The 19345-nt window shown below is 40.5% G+C and overlaps 1 protein-coding gene across 4 annotated transcripts in view; it reads right to left on the reverse strand.

Moving 5' to 3' along the window:
• The window catches only part of itprid2 (ITPR interacting domain containing 2), a 42899-nt gene that overhangs the window by 20402 nt on the left and 3152 nt on the right, over nt 1-19345 (reverse strand). For 2 of the 4 annotated variants that reach the window (XM_030428686.1, XM_030428687.1), the window contains exons 2-8: nt 13538-13663; nt 11292-11456; nt 9623-9665; nt 7484-7533; nt 7185-7238; nt 1777-1816; nt 1540-1635 (exon numbers count right to left, since the gene is read on the reverse strand). In XM_030428686.1, the coding sequence (XP_030284546.1) occupies nt 1540-1635; nt 1777-1816; nt 7185-7238; nt 7484-7533; nt 9623-9665; nt 11292-11456; nt 13538-13580 (491 nt within the window). In that variant the 5' untranslated portion in view covers nt 13581-13663. Of the gene's footprint in view, nt 1-1539; nt 1636-1776; nt 1817-7184; nt 7239-7483; nt 7534-8505; nt 8568-9622; nt 9666-11291; nt 11457-13537; nt 13664-19345 lie in introns of those variants that run through there. The other 2 variants (XM_030428688.1, XM_030428689.1) reach the window with 2 other exon arrangements.

A 19345-nucleotide genomic window follows, 5' to 3' on the forward strand; every position in this document is an offset into this window, starting at 1 on the left:
CTACAGCCTTCCTTCCATGCAAAAACATCTATTAAAGTGTTCTGACACACACAGTGTTTGAGGCATGAAGGACCTTTTGTTTGACCAGGAAGAATGATTAAAGCCATCTAAAGGCACTTGAGTGTTGTTTTTAAGTAGACCTATCCCTACATGACCTATCACTTCAAGTGGCTCCATGAAGTAATGTTTTCGTAATAATGGGCTGTATGTTGCTTATGGCTGAAACATAAAGAACATACATGTGTCACTGTGTCGCGTTTACATTCCTTACAGCTGAACCAACTGCACAGTGTTATGTAAAGGAAGTAAAGCATGCGTGTCACTGTGTCAGGTTTACGTTTCTGGCGATTCATGCAATTTGATGGTCAAAGGTAATGGACATAAACATGTGCATCTTGTTTATTTTCTAAGCTAGGCCTCCCTCTTTTTAAACATGTTGATGTTTAAGAAGCCTGAAGATAAATCCATAATCGAATCGTAGCCATCGGACTTGAAATCAAATCGTGACGTATCGAATCACCAAGCTTCGACATTCCCATCATAAGCGTCTATATCACTGCTTTGTTGGACACCTTGAATTAATTAGGTTTCTTCCCAACACTCCCAGAAAGCTGATCAATCCTGCGATCAAACAGAACACGGCCAAGGAGTCTCTAAAACCTTATACACCTTATATAAATATATACACCTTATATATCCTAACCCCCTAAACCATAGGCCATTGTGAACTATCAAGCACAACACACTATTCACTTGCATCTGCTGGAACACCCACAGCCTGGCCCCATTAGCCACATCTCCTGCTCTGACCTCATAACTCTGCCCCGCTCACCCTCCACCACCACCAATCAGCCAGCCTTCCAAGACTAACATCCACCACAGACAATCAGTTGAACAGTAAATCCTCCAAACACAAACCTACTCATGCACCTTAGATATAAAATTTAATTAGTTCATTGACCACACCTGCTTCTGAGATGCAGATCTTTAAAAGTTTAAACCAAAATTTCTGACCGACACTGACACTGTGAGCCGTTTTCTTTATCAAAACCAATCAAGTTTGACTGGGACAAGCTCTAAGAAAAAATCTGGTGTTATCTAATGTTAACTCTGACTGCTTCACAATAAAAGCAACCCCATGTTTCGCCACTTGAATGCCTTCAATGTGATTTAAAACCAGTGCAGGAAAAGTGGACCCTGCTGTTGAAAATAAAAACTGCTATATAAAGTATGCAAATACACTAAGGACAATGTTCGTTTCTGCTAAGATTTTTCACTTTCACGGACTTTAGAGACCTGAAGAGGTGAAAAGTATCTGTAATATTACACAAGGTGAAAAAAAACCTTTAAAGATCATAATTTCATGTAACTGATTTATTATTTTTACAATGCTCAAAAGGCCTTTACCTTCAAATTGTTTGATTGGGTACAAATGAGTTCACTGTTGTCATTTAATTGGTTTGAAATGGAGTTTAATAAGAGCCCTCTGTGTCTGTGTAGACCACTACGTTAAGTCCTGCACTGACGAGGTGAACTGACCTAGACACAGTGCTGCTCTTCCCTGATCCTGTAGAGTTCATACTTCTTCCTCCTTCTTTATACCGACTCCTCTTCTGATCTGCTGCAAGACCAAAGCTACATGCAAACATTCACACACACAAACACAAGGGCACAGTAGAGAGGAGAGAGAAGAGAGGGGAGAGAGAGGAGACACTAAGTTATCAACCAGCTCAATCAGCTATTTACTGACTGCAAAAGATAAAAGTGTGTCCTCACCGGGATTCAGTTTTATTGTTACCGGACTGAAGATGGTTGGCTGCAGAGAGAAACAAAGAAATGAGTTAGCTCACATATGAATAATAACCAATAATGTTGTGCGTGTGGCTAATGCTTATTTTTCTTAAATCTGTCAGTATTAATCGATGAATCATTCAGTCGGTACAAGTCAGAAAGCAGTAAAAAAAAAAAAAGAGAGAGAAATACCACACTCTCACAACTGTGAAACAAAATCAAAATATCCCCCCACTGCTCAAGCTGATTTCAAAATGTTGCTTCTTTTGTCTGACACATAACTGCTTTGTGATCCGACGAACTGTCGATTCACTGCACCTCAGTCATAGCTTAGTTTACGTAGCAAAGCACGCTAGGTCTGTAAAGCTCTGGACTTCTCCACATGTTGCCTGAAGCAGTGTACAGAAGGTTTAAGAGACTGATAAGGACTCCGCTTTCATAGAGTTTGGAAGTTGGTGCGACTTTAAGCATTTCCAAAACCAAAAACACGAGAGCAAAAGTGTGAGGAATCGAAAAAAAGACTGTTTATTGACTCTAACATGAGCTGCAGTCATTAGCATGTCTGGCTAACTATCTTACTCGCCTCCCAACTGTAGTGACCACAAAGTGCATATTAACACTTTAACATGATTCTCATCTTAAAATGAGTCATTTGGAAACATTCAAAAGTCAGCCAGAGCCGTGTTTTTTAACCAGGGTTAATGTTAGCTTCACTAGCTAGCAAGCCTTAGCAGATACAACATTTGTGCCAGTTTCAGTTCAGTATAGTGAGAGAGTATAATCAAGTCATCTGTTCAAATGCTGCTTTTGTCTATCTTTGTCTGAAAGCAAGGGCACCATGTTTTCAAAAATTACTATTTTGAAAGTTAAATCTTCTGACGTTATAAATAATGCCTGAGAAGGTTGACTTTCAGTCTGCCAGAGAGCTGAAAGTCATCACAAGCTGGAGGTGTGACTGTTTTTCAGTTTGAAGGAACCTGTTGGGACCTGTCGCCCTGCCACTGTCAGTGCAAGTGTCTCGCCTTCTTTTCCACGTAATTTCAGCTGAATTTCCTTTTCTTTCTTTGAACCCAGTGTTTTTCTTCTCTGATGGAAAATTAGATTTAAGGAGCTCTACATGGCATCAAATCGCCCCCAAGACTAATTCACTAACTCACTTCCATCCTATTGACTCTGAATCCCTTGGTCGACTAATTCACTTCCATCCAATTCATGCATTAACACTTTAATCCCCTGCCATCCTGTCTTGATAACATTCAAGATCATGACAGCCCTTCAGGATGTGTTCGTACATGACATCTCGTAAGTCAGCTGGACCACAAAGGGCTTAAGCAACTTCTAACAAATGTCTTTCTCAACATGATTAAGGCACTAACTGTCATTTCCATGATGTAACAACACACGCTGAGATTTAGGCTGATGACAAGAAGTAGAAAGAGTCACTTAGCTAAAGAGGTTGTTTGGGCCTTCAACAAAAACCTCATCCAATTCAAATGGGGAAAGGTCGTAAGTATTCAAAGGCGGTTGTGTCAGAAGATAAAGACAAAACATCATTTAGAGGAAGCAGGAAAGTGTGGAAACTCAAATACAGGCAATAGGATACAGATTCAGCCCTGGTGGCACCAACAGAGGATAATTTGTGCTGCTTTAAGAGCAAACGCACTATCAATCACTCGACATTACTCTTTCATTTAAAGTCAAATAAAAGATTTGATGAACAAAGAATTGAACAAACTTTTCAAGAGAAAAACTGCAAGATGTTTCAATGTTAAAAGGAGACTGACAAACTAAAAAAGTCAACCAGGTTAAGGAAACCATTATCAATTAATGATCAATTTTGCAATCAATCACACTAAAATCATTAGAAATTCATAATTCTAGCACTAGCTTTGTTAAATGGCAAAAGAGCGGCTGCTTTGAAATTACGTAAATTAAATGTGGTGCAACTGTATTGTCACTAAACTGTATCAGAGACTGCTGATCTTGAACTCTCGGATCAGATCTACACAACCTCTGTGACCTCTAACATCGACTCATTAGCATCTATTCAGTGTCAGATTCCACCAACTGATCTTCCTCCCACACACACACACGCACACAAACTCAGCATTCCCACACGTCAGTGTCCAGTGCTTTGACATAAAGTCATTACAGTCTATTGTTCGCTAAATGACACATACACCATCTCGCTCTCAAAGCCATTACTGATGTATTCACAGCAGATCAGTCGTATGATGAAAACCACACATACACCACGCACACACACACAACACACACACACACACACACACACACACACACTCGTTGGACAGTCAGTCATGCATGCAGTGTGTTTCCACACCTCTGTGACTGTTTTCTTTTCTCTCATGAAGAAACAGGACTGAGGAATGAGGATGGAGCGCAGAATCTCCCAATGTTCTGTTGATTCTACTGACAGTTAGTCAGACATCTCATCTTTATTTACACTTACACATGCACATGATCAAGCTTGGCATTATATCAAAGTCATTTTTGTACAACACACAAGGCTGGACACGTATGTGTTGTGGCAACACAAGTCTGGCAACACTCACATTGCAAACTCTGCCAGGCATAAACATCCTAAAAATGTTTTTCATTTAAAATATATCATCTACATATCTTATCTGCAATTAAGAGAAAATACGCCATTATTCATTGTCCATTCCCTGTCACACTACAAGACCACAGAAGTGGTTCAATCACTTATTTGGGTGAATCAGGAAAAAAAGCTGTGTCTGTGATGTTTCATCTTCATATATTAAATACAAGTGTGTTCACTTCTTCACATAGACCTGAAGAAGACCACCTGTGGTTGGAACATTATATCTCCACCTTTCTGTCTCTTTTCATCAGGTTACACCAACGACCATGAGTTAAATGCATGACACTGCGCTCACACACAATTTGTCTTGACTATTTACATTAGGGCAGGAAGGAACAGTAACAGTATTTTTGAAGCATGATATACTGTATGTATATATTATCAAACTTGTCACCACAGCGCACACACTCACTGCTCTCTGTCAGCGCTTGGTTCTGTGATGTTCTACTGATTGAATGCAACTGCATGCACTGTGATGTATTTCACCCGACAATAAAAGCCGTTAGCGCATTAGCAGACGTGGGATCAGGTGACCAATTTAAGGGAATGTGCATGAACGCATAAAATAACAAATAAAAGTAGCTCCAGAAGTAGTGCCATTGTTAACAAATGTAACAGAGTAAAAGTAAAGATTTTTCTCAAGAAATCTACTCACGTTAGAGTAAAAGTATGCATATGAGTATTAGATCTACAAATAGGATTCTTTGAAATGTCCCCAGGGTGAGCTCTGAGCCTGGTAGAACTGCTTCTCCTTTTAAGCACCCTGGCCATGGAATGAGCTGCAAAGTCCCATTACTTTAGAAGCACTCCCCTCTTAAAATACCTTTAAAGCTCTTTTGCAAACGACCCTGAAGAAAACTTGTTGTTGTTGTACATAACCCTTGACTTGAGGTGGAATGTGTTATGATTATGGCCGGTATCGCCTGTATGCCTCTGTTCTTTATGTATTGTATGTGTTCTGACATGTAAAAATATTTTTTTTAAATGATTCTCGTCTTCACCAGGGCTCCCTGGAAAAAGACATCTTGCATCTCAGTGGGACCTTCCTAGCTATAAAATGAATGAATGAATGGATGTATAGATAAATGAATGAATGAATGAATGAATGAATGAATGAATGAATGAATGAATGAATGAATGAATGAATGAATGAGTCCATAAGTAAGTAAGAAAGTAAACGACCAGGGAACACTCCTGGTCACAGTTCAGTAATAAAATCCTAACATGTCATAAGGAGGTTGGAGGTTGGCACTACACGTGCTAAAGGACTGTGACAAGATTAAAAACAATGTGCTGTTGTATGCATAATGTCTGTCTGACAGGTACGGTGCTGTGAAGAAACTGCAGAGCTGACTATCCGCGCTGACAGGGTGCAGAATTACTGCTAGACAATTAAAAGTCTGACCTTCATCGTTTGTGCACCGGATTGTCCAGCATACCAAATTATGAACAACTTGTGCTTAGACTCTCAGGACACCACGGCCAGGGGCCAGTTTCATTAAGTTATTCCAGGCTGCTTTGGTATGTAAGGTCAGCCTGGGATTGTTCTGATGCTATTTCCATAAAAGACTGACTTATTTTGAAAGGTGCCTTTTGTAAGATCTGGACAAAAATGTTGTTTAAAACATTTTTAAAAATTCACTAAGAGTGTGAGGAAGTAACAGATCTGGCGTTATGTCCAAGATGCATATTTACTGTACTGCAGAGATATTCCAGGCAGCCAAGGATTGGCCGTCTCTTTTGTAATAAGTCTGTGTGACCTCGGGGGCGATTGTGAGTCACTATAGCGTCTAGTGTGCCACATGAGAGGATGAAGAAGTCGAGCCAGCCAACTTCTGTAACTTCTGCACATAAGTGAACAGCCTCAGAGAAACACTGAAACACATCTTTAGTGTAACTAATGACAACACAAACAGTAACAGTTTGCGCGATGCAACAGTTTTCTAGGTACTGTGACATTGCTAAAGCTCCGCTAAGAGACCTATAATGTGTATGTTTATGATGTGTAATGCTGTGTTCTTGCGCTGCTGTCAGTTATTAGTTGCCTGTATTGTACCAGGTACCAGGATCGATCATTAAGAAATGATCAACTTCGACAGAGCATTACACCTGCAATGGGCGCAGCTATCCTAGCCTATACAGCACTAGCAGCCCAGGAAGCTCACAGACCAATAGCATGCCTTGTAAATTACTAAGCCAATCAAATCTATGTTTTACATTAAGCACTGTGATACAAATCAGGCAGTTACACACAAAGGTCACAGTTGGATAAAATAGACAGTGAAACCATAGCTAGATTACTTTGTAAATAGTTATGCACTGTACAGCTCCTTTTCTGACTGACCACTGAGAGTGCTAGTGACAATCACCCTGGCATACAGCAGGGGGAGCGTAGCCGACTTCACTAACACACATTGAGCGGGCAACGGACATCAGGCTGCATACACAGAGCAGGAATTGTGCCAGTCTTCCCGCTATTTCAGTTGCACTTTTCTATTTGCATTTTCAGTTAGGTTAGCGATTAATGAGACTCACAAAACATATGGTTCGAGTCAGCTTTTTCCTGACTAGCAATTCATATATCTGTCAGAGAGCCTTAACATCTTTCTTCTAATCTGACCCTGGGTAAGATGCAGAACAAGAGGATCTAATGAAATGTCAAAGTGTTCCTTTAGTTAGTGGCGTCACTTAAAATAAATGAGGGGAAACTGTTAACAATGAGCAGAAATCTGCAATCTTTACTGGTATTGTTAGTTTTCTCTGTACTGACCTTCTGCTCCAAGTGAAAGGTCATCTTCAAAGCTGCAGCCGTTCCTCGGTGCTCCTGTTCTCACACATACGGTACACAGAGTATACACAAAGTAATGAAGTTATGAAATCCCTCCAGTAACATAACCATAGTTACACAGGGTAAGAGAAATTTCACAAGCAATTATGAAACCTAACCACTGCCATTAAACCAAACAAGCTGTGATGACTACTTTGAAGTATTTAGTTCCCAGAATAGAGGCTATGTCAGTGTTTAAACAGGTTGGCATCTTCACAACACACAAAGAAAACATTAATTACCTCTAATAGGAGAAGCACTCTGATCATCTAGAGAAGCTCCGAGGGGAGTCCTAGACAACATACGCAGAGAGAGAAAAAAAGAGTTATATATACACACCATATACATATATATTTATATTTAAAAATGTAACAATTCAACAGAATTCTCTGTCAGTTACATCATGTCAGCTCCTATTACACCACATTATACAGGGCAAAACACACCAGCGGCATCACTTAGCATCTATAATGCCCATAGCACCACACACAAGAACTTGAATTTGAACATGATGTGTCAGCTTGCAAAATTGTGCTTTTTCTCGTAGCCATGTGTGATCTTACATCAAAAATACTTAACGCTGGTGAGTTCTCCCTTGATGCACATCTACTTCTACATAAGGCTAGCTTAAAATACATGTAGCCTGACAGATAAGGCACAGTCCTAAACAGGCTAGGTTTGCTAATAACAAACCAGGCTACATAACTATCCGAGGCTAGCTCCTGCCCAAGCCGACAGTAATACTCCCTTGAAAGCTCCTGGCTGATATGAAACAAGATATACCTGCAAACGTGCCCATAAGAAAATAACAATCCTATACCAACAGCTAGTCAGGCTCAATCCTGGTCGTGCCTTGATCATTAGCCCACTCTAAGCACTGACCAGGCTACACTTACTATAACAACCTGTCATGCTAAAGCTATCTTAAACTATCCCAGGCTAACTGCCTGTCAGACTAAGGCAACGTATCTCAGGTTATCTACTGAACAGGACCTGGTTCAAGATAACCATCCTATGCTAACTGCCATTCAGACTAAAGATAACAGTCTCATTCTTACTGCATGTCAGGCTAATTATCCCAATGCAAGACACCTGTCAGATTAAGAATAGCTATCCTAGGCTAACTGCCTGTCAGGTGATGGCTAACTACTCCAAACTGACCCCTGCTAAAGCCAAGCTTCTTATTGTAGTCAACTACTGCCCAGGCTAGATTCAAAATCCCATGCTAAATCCTGCTTCTATCTATCCCAGATATTCTACTGACCAGACTAGTTGTCCCAGGCTAACTAGCTGACAGATCAGGCTAGTTGACAGCAGCAGTAAGCTAGTGGGTCTGAGCTGCTGTTTGCAGCCGAACACTGAAAACACTGAGCTGTTACACAACCTGCAGCTCTTATCAATGGGACAAACTTCATGCCACCATTTAACACACACACACACACACACAGATTATTGTGTAACAATTTGCAGCCGCAGTGTTTGCTATTCCTCCCACTTTCCATTGGCGGCCATGATGTTGGCCTCAAGCTCTTGTCCTTCGGCTGTTGCTATGGTAACATGCAATTCTAAGTCTGCTGGTCATGTTACCACAGTGATGTCACAACACAGAGGACACGTCAGAGTGTTGTAGAGTCAGACGGTTAAAAGTAAATGCAGCTAATAATGTGTTTGTGTGTGTGTGTGTGTGTGTGTGTGTGTGTGTGTGTGTGTGTGTTTGCGTGTGTGTGTGTGTGTGTGTGTGTGATAACAGTGTGGACTCAGCAGGGGGAACCCCTCCTCTATTTTCTCTCTCGTTTTTCTGCCTTTCTTTCCGTCTTCTGTCAGCTTCTTCCTGCCCCATTCTTTCCATTTTTCTTTGCCTGAACAGCTCTATGTGCCCTATCTCTGGGCGTTGGTCTGCTACCTTCGCTTCTGTGTGTGTGTTCTGTGTGTTTTATGTTTAGGCGTCGGCTGTGTGTCAGTTCTACGTCAGCAGCTGATAACACTGCAGCTAAATACACACACATACACCGCCAGACACTGAGAAAACATATAAAAAAATACATAGCAATAAAACTAATATCGTTAAACCAGCTAGTCAGGATGTAAAAGACTACCAAGTCTGTTTACTGTACTTCTCTGCTAATCATCCATCAACCCTTTGATTGATTTACTTCTTCTGGGCTGTCGCTGGTTTCAGTTAATTGCTAGGAAAATCAATTTGCAGCAACATGAAAATGGAAGCTGAAAAATAATCCATCACAGCCAACATTTGGTCTCATAAAGTACAGATTGTTCTGAAAAGTGTGCAGTGCATATATTACACACAGGAAAAAGTCTACAACAGGACAACAAAAAACACTGATAACGTCTTTCAATCAGGTGGTTAATTGATACTGTACCTGCATTCAATCAGCCAGCTGGTTATCTTGTTCGGGACTTGCCCTGACAGAGAGACAGGTGAGTATGTTAAAGCAATAAGCCAGCAGATGTTGGTGCAACGGTGATAACAACACGCTGTAAAAGCATTACAGTGGTGCTGAGCTTCAGGATACGACTCTCAACATTTCAGCAATTCCACTGCAGTTTACACCTACATGCATCACATGCATTCCAGTTCCTGTTCACACCACTGTGGCTACAGCTTATGATTATTTTCCTAATCATTCAATCTGTTGATTAATTTTCAATCAAGCTGTTCAGTGAAAAATGCCAATCAAAGTTTCCCGGAGCCCATTGTGATGTCTTAAAAATTTTTATTTTGTAAGAAAACAGGAAGGCAGGAAATCATCCCATTTTACTATCCAAAAGTTGTTTCCAGTTTAAGAGAGCCAAAATGATTTGAGAGGATTGTGCGAGTTTTGACTAAAGACTAAATAGCAACTAACTACTGCCGGTTCAAAGTTGTCTTTTTTAAGAACCAGTTTGATTTTCCCCAGAGGGCCACTGTAGAGTCACATCATTTGGTCACTGTACGTGTCTCCAGTTTCCCAGCACTGTAAGGAACAACTATGGAACCATGGAACTCTTTTCAAGTGTTGCTCATGGCTTTGCATGCCTCCATTTGCATCCTGATGACTGATGCTCAGACCACTGTTGCTTCGATCAGTGAAAATAATTAAAATCTTTTGTTTATTCTCCCTGGATAAGTCAGAAAACCCTACACTAGCTTTGGTCCTTTGTTACGATAACCCTGCCCCCAGCCCCTGATGTAAGTGGTCCTTTGTTCTAAACCAGTAAAGTGTTGTAGCCACTCTGGGATCAGTATTCTGGCAGGAAGCCAGTTCTTCGGCGCTCAGAACGCAAAAAACTGGTTGCAGAGTAGGCACCGGCTCTGAACCACCATCTGAAACGCCTTGGTCGAAAAGGGCAATGAGAGGATGCCCTTGGGCTTAGCTGTACTTTACGCTTGTGTTGAGGGATCTGATGATTTTAGATCGTTATCGAACTTGGAAGCATTCACAATTAACTTTTCATCATAGAGACTTCTGTTTCCAAACTAGACATAACCTCATTTACTGGCAGCTCTGCACTACTTGAGTGAACCAATTCAGTGATCTAGCCAACTAGATGTATATGCTGATCGTACATGTTACTTCAAATGGCTCTTCCTTGGGTGACGTATTGTAAACAATATAACATAAACTATAGCAGGCAGCACAGTGGATCAGAAGCTCACCATCGATCACGCCATTAAATCCAATACGGTGAGAATTTTCTAGAACCACACCTGGTGGGCATTACAGGTACTCCAGCTCCACACAGGTAAGCATTAGAGCTGGGTTTTTGAGGCCACACCAATATCAGTATTTGAGACATAAAGAATATATCTGCCAATATTTGTTTCAAACTGTGAAAAATAAACGGCTCTCTGGAATGTAATGGGCACACAGTCTCTAACTTACCTCAAATAAATACAGTACACTACACCGTTGCCCTTTATGTTCTGTTGATTCTCAATCGAATTTTGTCGGCAAATATAGGGATAATGGGAAATACAGATAACATTTAAGGTTGTTGAAATATCCTCAGTTACAATGCTGCCTTAGTGAGAGCTGAGCTCAGTCTAACCTGGTTCTTCCGAGGGTCTCTTTTCCTCCCCATCCCTCTGGTTCTGTTGGGGCCCTTGGGAGCCACAGCACTCTGGTTCTTGTTCTTGCCAGATAGAGTCTCTGCTTTGGGCCCAGGCCCGACGCCGCAGACAGGCTACGTTGCAGTCTTGCTGCACTAAGGGATCTGAGGATCAATTAAGCAAACAGTTAGTCAGAGAGAGTGACAGCTATGAAGTCATCAGTCAGGTCTGGCAGGTATTCAGCAAGACAAACAGAAACTACAACTGATTGAATACCAACACACACATCAGACGAGTCGAGCCGAGCGATCACATGCTCCACAGTCCCCACCCTGAATATCTAGGCAACCTAACTGGCCCAACAATTTGATAAGGGACAATAGAGATATGACTTAGAGCCCAACATTAACGACAATAAAATATCACAGTGAATTCCAATAAATCTGAAGACTCATAGTCGTAAGGTGAACTTAAACATCATCAATCACCTGACCATCTACTTTGATGTACTTTGACATATGAATTTAATTCAACAAACATTAGCAAGCCCTGATCAGATTAACAACAGACCGCCTTCATCTAGAGTTTAGCAATTGCTTTTAGCTAACTACAGTGCATTCAGAAAGTATTCCGACCCCTACAATTTTTCTAATTTTGTTAAGTTGCAGCTTTATGCTAAGATTGTTTAAATTATTTTTTTCCTGTGATCAATCCATCCTCAATACACCACAATGACCTTAATGAGACATTTCTGCTGATTTATCAAAAATTAAAAACTGAAATATCACTGACGTAAGTATTCAGTCACTTGAAATTTAGCTCAGGTGCCTCCCGTTTCTCTTGATCATCGTTTGAGGTGTCTTTGAGTCCAACTGTGGTAAATTCAATGGATTGGACATGATTTGGAAAAGCACACACCTGTCTATATAAGGTCTCACAGCTGACAATGCCTATCAGAGCAACAACCGAGCCATGAGGTCAAAGGAACTGCCAGCAGAGCTCAGAGACAGGATATTGTTGAGGCACAGATCTGGGGAAGGCTACAAAAAAGTTTCTGCTGCGTCAAAAGGTCCCCAAGACCACAGCGGCCTCCATGATTCCTAAATGGAAGACATTTGGAACAACCAGGACTCCTACAGCTGGCCACCTAGCCGAATTGATCAATCAGCGGAGAAGGGCCTTGGTAAGAGAGGTGACCATGAACCCAATGGTCACTTTGGCTGAGCTCCAGAGATCCTGTGTGGAGAAACTTCCAGAAGCATAACCATCACTGCAACACTCCACTGATCTAGGCTTTACGGCAGAGAGGCCAGACAGAAGCTTCTCCTTAGCGAAAGACTCGTGAAAGCCCACTTTGGGTTTTCAAAAAAAGCCCCTGACAGGACACTGAGACTGTGAGAAACAAGAATATCTGGTCTGATGAAACCAAGATTGAACGGCTTGCCCTCAATTCCAAGGCGTCATGTCTGGAGGAAACCAGACACCGCTCATCAGCTGCCCAATACCATCCCATCAGAGAAGCATTGTGGTGTCACCATCAGGCTTTGGGGTTTTTTTTTTCAGCAGCAGGGCATGGGCCACTGGTCAGGGTTGAGAGAAAGCTGAACGGAGCAAAGTACATAGATGTCCTTGAGGAAAACCTAGTGCACTCAGAGTCCGGGAAAATGCAGGAGTGGCTTAGGAACAACTTTGTGAATGCCCTTAAGCGGCCCAGCCTGAGCCCTGACTTGAACCCAATTGAACATCTCTGGAGAGACCTGAAAATGGCTGTCCACCAACCTGACAGAGGATCTGCAGAGGAGACCGGCAGAAAATCCCCAAATACAGGTTTGCAAAGCCTGTCGCTTCATACCCAAGAAGACTTGATGCTGTCTAAGGTGCTTCAACTAAGTACTGAGTAAAGAGTCTGAATACATATGTCAGTGTGATATTTCCATTTTTCCTTTTTAATAAATATGCATACATTTCTAAAATTCAGTCTCCACTTTGTCATTATGGCGTATTGAGTGTCGACTGATGAGGGGGAAAAAAATAATTTTAACGATTTTAGCATTACTGCAACAAAACAAAATGTGAAAAAATTTAAGGAGCTTGAATACTTTCTGAATGCACTGTACTTCCACTATTCATCCATCAACTTAGCAAGCAAATTCAACTGTTCATCCATTGCTTTCAGTTCATTATTTCAACTGTTTATCTGTCACTTTTAGCTGAATATGTTGACTATCAAAGTAAGACAGCTCACCTGGAGCAGTGCCAGTGTCCATCCCGAGAACTCCACTCTCCATATCTGCCTGTCTGTGTGCCTGTTTAGTCAGTCAGTCAGAGAAGACTGACAACTCTACAGCAACATCAGCAACAGGTAACACACCTGGGGGGAGGGGAGACAGAGAGAGAGAGAGAGAGAGACTGTTATATTCAACACGTACCTTAAGTGCACATTATCAGGCTTTGCTGTAAATGTGGTTCCCTGAAAAGATGTCATACAGGCACACAGTGAAAATGAAAACATGTGGCACAGAAGGCTTTGTGCTGCCTTATTAGGCAGTAATTAAAGCATTAAATCATCATCAAGTAAAAGCATTTAATACACCAAATGGAGAGATGAAACACAGCAGAGCTGTTTTGTGGGGAGATGAGAATTGAGAAGTGGCTTTTATTATTCATGACTGAGTTACCCACACTGAGACCAGCGGAGATCACTCACACACATTTGCTCACGTACACACACACAGACAGGTCTGGCTAGCTGGACCTCAGAAAAGACGTTCTGCAGCATTAGGACCAGTCACTGGTCCACACGAGGACTACTAGCTCTGACTAGTTCAGTGCATACTGATAAAGTAACCCAATAGGTAACACATACGCACACACACACCGACACCCAGCAGCAAACAAGTGTGAAGATCAGTATCCAAAATTCAAACCCAGAAGACAAACAGTGAGCGAACATTGTGAAAATCAGCCGTTACTAACTTACACCGATTCTGTGAATAACTTGGTAAGAAAAACTCAGACTTGTGTTTGTGTGTCTGTCCTCTGCCAAAAACAACAAAGGTGAGTAAATGCTGACTATGATGGATGTCTCTGAAACAAGCTTCAAGTCTCTGCAAGAATCTGAAACCAGTGACTGACTGAAAAGAAGGAAGTCAATCTAAAAACTGATGGAGGACTTGGTCAGGACTCACGGTCAGGAAAAACTGTCAAAACATCCAGTTTCTGATTTCTGCAAAAGACATCACCTTGGACTATGACAAGTTCTGATGGACATGTGATGATTAACTGTCGGTGAAAAATGAATCATGGTAGCAGCTTTTTAATGGCGTTTGACACCCTCCATCAGCTCCGTCTCACAGGTGACTGAGCCCCTGCAGCCAGAGTCACAGTTTACTACTGAGGAAGTCCGTCTTTAACCTAACACTGTTTACACACAGAAATGGCATGGTAGGTAACTTGGTAACATGGTTGCAAACAATAGGTGTGTTGTTATAAACTATAATAAAACGCAAGTTTAAAATAACATACTGAGATCAACAAAGCACAAAGGGATACTGAGGTGATGAAAGAAGCATAATTCACCGACTGGAGAGGAGAATGGGGAAAAAAAATAGAGTTGCGTGCAGCTAATCTAAATGGGAACGTGTGAAACAGGAAACAAGTGTTTAGAATAAATAACAGAACAACTTCCTGTCCGAGAGAGAGGGAGAGAGAGAGAGAGATGGGGATGAGGGAGGGATCAGTTTATTTTTAGATTTCTCATGTAAATGCAAAACAAATTGGAATGTCAGAAAACAACAACACAGTCAGAGTGTGCAGAGCGCATCCTCCACAGCCCTCAGCACAAATGACGAGCAGTTTTTCGCCCCCATCACTGCCCTCTTAATTCATGCTTCACCACAGATTTTATCTTTCTGTCTTCAAGTGCCAAATGGCAGGAGTGTTTAGTTTGGATTCTGACAATTATTAAAGTATTCAATGGTGACAAGTTTTCTCAGTAAAGCAAAACCCAAGAAAACCTGTAGTGAACTGTTTGGCTTTGAAACGTAATGCCTTTTTTTTTGCTCCTGACAGACGTGTGTGTGTGGCACCGAGTATTTACCTGTCAACTACTAAAAGTTGGTGTCCAATGTCTGGTAGGATTCCTAACTTTTTCTTTAGCCTTCTTTCCATTTTGAGCAAAAATATCATAATTTCAAGACTCTCCAACTCTTCCTTTAAGACGTTTGTGTTGAGACCTTGTTAAACACAGATTGTGAAAAATGTGAATTGCTTTAACAAACAGAAACAAGACTAGAGCCTATAGCCAAGCTAGCAGCTCTATGAGGCTGTACTTAGGTGTGGCGATGCTTTGAAAGGTCAAGGGATCACCAAACATATTACAATGAATCCTGATGGAAACATGAATATGTGGACCAAATGCTGTCCTAATCCATTATGTGGATGTTTAGATATTTCACTACAGAAGTGAAACCTTCGACCTGATGGCAGCTCTAAAGGTGTCTTCAGAATTCATCTTTTTGGGACACTTGTGTACCAATATGTGTATCGATCTTTATGACAATCAATTCAGGATTTGTTGAGAATTTTGAGTCTAGATCAACACATCTGGTAAAGAAAACATTTATATTCTCCAATCCTCCATACGATGTATCAAGCAAAGTAGTGCTTAGTAACTAGCGACTGAGACTTAACTATTGGCATTAATATAGAAAAACAGCAGTACTACTTGCTAGCTGGCTGTCTAAAAGTGAGGCAATAATTTAGATTGTTTATGCAGAGAAGGACTCTTCCAAATCAGATTTTGATATAAAAAAAGTCCATCTGAGATAAAAAAAAAAAAATACAAGAGGAGTCCTCAAAATCTGATTACTGTTCAGTCAAAAGATTAAGACTGAAACACAAAGCTTCGACCAACATAAGTCTGACAGTATAAACTCTCATATTACACTATGTAGTGAAGACTTTATCAAAAGGAATTTACTAAAAAGGTATTAAGTGTCCTTCTTGGTGAAATGGAAGTCACCACTATATTGACATAGTAGTAAGATTCCAAAGAATAATTCCCAAGAGAGAGAGAAACATGCTGTCTTCATCTAGGGACTCTTTTTACAGAGTGGTACAGAGGACTGATGGAGAGTCTCATCACATGGTGCAACAACAACCATGTGAAGCCCATTATCATTAAAACTAGCATGTGTTGGACACAATGCTTCTAATTTGCGGCAACATTCATGATAGAAATCATGTTAGCATGTTGCTGCAGAGAAGCTTAACATTTTTAAATGTGGATGCTTCACACACATCTTCAACCAGGCATGTATGTATACAATCACAATGAGGATGTGGGGGCCACTGGGAGTTGCGCTCCCCTGAAGGCAGTAAAACCAAACATCTGCGGGGGTCACTTAAACCAACAACCACTATTTTAGTCACAAACAATGCATGCTTCACTGTTATGAGTCTATGTACGTGTACGACACAAATAAGCTAAAAGGAGCATGTTTTCCAAAGAACTTTGCTACCAGACCTGCTGACTGTCAGACCCTCAAACACAAGCACAGGCAGCAGGATGTTGCGAGGCAGCTACATCATGAAATATCTCTCTTTCTCTCTTATGGAGATTGCATCCATTTGGCTATTATTTCCTTCTTAATCTCTCCAACTAACATGAGTTATTTCATAAAACCACACAGAGCTCAGGTTATAACTGGAAACCCCATCAACACAGCTTCAATGTGGGCAACCAAGATTAGTGTCAACAATTCAGCATCTGACCAAATGTGAAATTTGGTCACAATCTCTTCTTCTGTTGCTGAGTTTAGGGCATGACATAATGGCCAGAAAAGTGTTTTGTAGAGCATTACGATGTCAGTGACGTTGACCTTTGGCGTTTGTATTTAAAATGTCCTCACAATGTCATCATTTGACATCATTTGACAATCTCAAACATAAGCGTGTGATTTTTTCATAACGAGTGTATGAACAGGTTATGTGAGGTCCCAGTGACCTTGATCTTTCAACCTTTGACCACCACATTCTAATGAGTTCATCATTAAGTGGATGCTTGTGCCAAATTTGAAAAAATAACCTCAAAGTAGTCCTTAAATATCACATTCAAGAGAACAGGACAGATGGAAAACACATGGTCGCTGAATGCAAAAAATCTAGACCAAAATGTCCTAAAGCATCTTCCCATTGCTTGTTTTGTTGAACCACCATTCAAAACACTGGCTATATGATAAATACAAATCGGAAACAATTGTTCATAATACATAATATGTATGAATTATCAAGTTTCATTTACTATTATTTTTGATTATAATATATTGATTTATTTTACGACAATTGACTAGACGATTAATGTAGTTATCATTACAACTCTATTGTCTAGTTTACCGATTAACCAAATTAAGAAACATTTCAGCATATAGTCACAACCTTCATGAGACTGACTCATTTTTGTATGCTGTTGAAGTGACAAACCAAACACAGGTTAGCCTTGGCACCTAAACATGTTTCAACCTGCAAAACACCAAATCAGTGATGATTTAATTAGAAAACTAATCAATACAGAATGGAAAACTGATGAACTGTTACGATAATTTAACAAGCAAAAATACCAAACATTGTGGAATCTTAACTGGGAGGATTTCTTAATTACAAAGTCATACAGTTGTAGATAGTAAAAGTAACTAAAGTTAAAAAAAAATAAAAATAAACTAAATTGAAAAAAAAAGACTGAAATATTTGAGACAGTGAAGATAATGGATTAAATAGGAGACTCATAACTAAATCACATCAATCATGTAGTGAAATGCGTTGATGAGGGTTCTCAGTCGTCCAGGTCATGGTAATTCTAAGTGCTGTATCGTGGGCAACTGGACGGGTTTCAGTTTCTTGAAGAGGTGTCACCTCTCATCCAAGAGTGAAACCGATGAGTAGAATATAGTGAAATGTATTACTATGGATGAATGCAGATGTAGTGTGATAAAATGAGGAGTAACCGCTGCATTCAATCCAAAGTCAAACTGATGGCCTAAGTTGTGATAAAGTATTGGCAGTCATTATAGTTTCTGTACGGATGCTGTATGTTGTTATATCGTATAATCTCTTTGCTGCCTTTATTCAGTTCCTTCCTGTGTCAGTCATGTAAAATGTACGGCAGAATTATGAACATTATGTAAGCAAGTTATGCAGTGCGTCAATCTATCTTGTAATAAAAGTCTAAAAAAGAATATGCTCTGTTTCATATCATCAAAGGAATGTCTTTGAGCGAAGATGACCCATTGACTGACTGTATGAATATACCTGCCCAGTCTGACATAAACCAGACACAGAGGCCATGACTGCATGCGTGAAACCACATGTAGAGTCTGTTCCTGCTACCTGAACACAGCAAACATTCCAGCTGTGCTAACACTTGAAGCTTAATCTCGCTGAAAGAGACGATCACTGCAAACAGAGTTAAACAACAGTGACAGAGCCTGTTTACGTCACTGTCACAGCAAACTGGAAGATGACACACAAGAAGATCAGAGAGAAGCTAAACCAAGGCTCAAGTCATTTCAAATACTTCTGCTTACTGTATGAACTTGCATATTTCCACTTGATGCTACTGTATAATCTCTGGTGCTCTGCAATTCAGAAGGAAACATCGCAACAGCATTTTCGTATTCAAAACCTGTCTATCTTTAATTTAATTTACGTTTTTATAGTGAGGGTTGCTCGTAGGAGTGCTTCAAAGTCAGATTCATAATATCATAAAGTGTCAAGATGAATCTTAAGGCATAGGCTGTTGGAAATCAGCAGACAAAACACTGCAGTGTCAGTATGACAATGACCGATCGATTAATCGACAACTGAGGAAAATTCGGGTATGATGATTGATTAATTGTTTCAGTCATTTCTTGAGCAATAAAAGCCACACAAGACATTCTCTAGTTTCCTCAAATGTGAAGACTTGTATGATACATAACAATGAGTTGAATGTACAGTATTCGGGTGTAGTTGATTATCCAAGCAGCCCAATGAAGAAAATAATCTACATGTGAGT

Source organism: Sparus aurata, chromosome 9, assembly GCF_900880675.1.
Source record: "Sparus aurata chromosome 9, fSpaAur1.1, whole genome shotgun sequence".
Classification (NCBI taxonomy): Eukaryota; Metazoa; Chordata; class Actinopteri; order Spariformes; family Sparidae; genus Sparus; species Sparus aurata.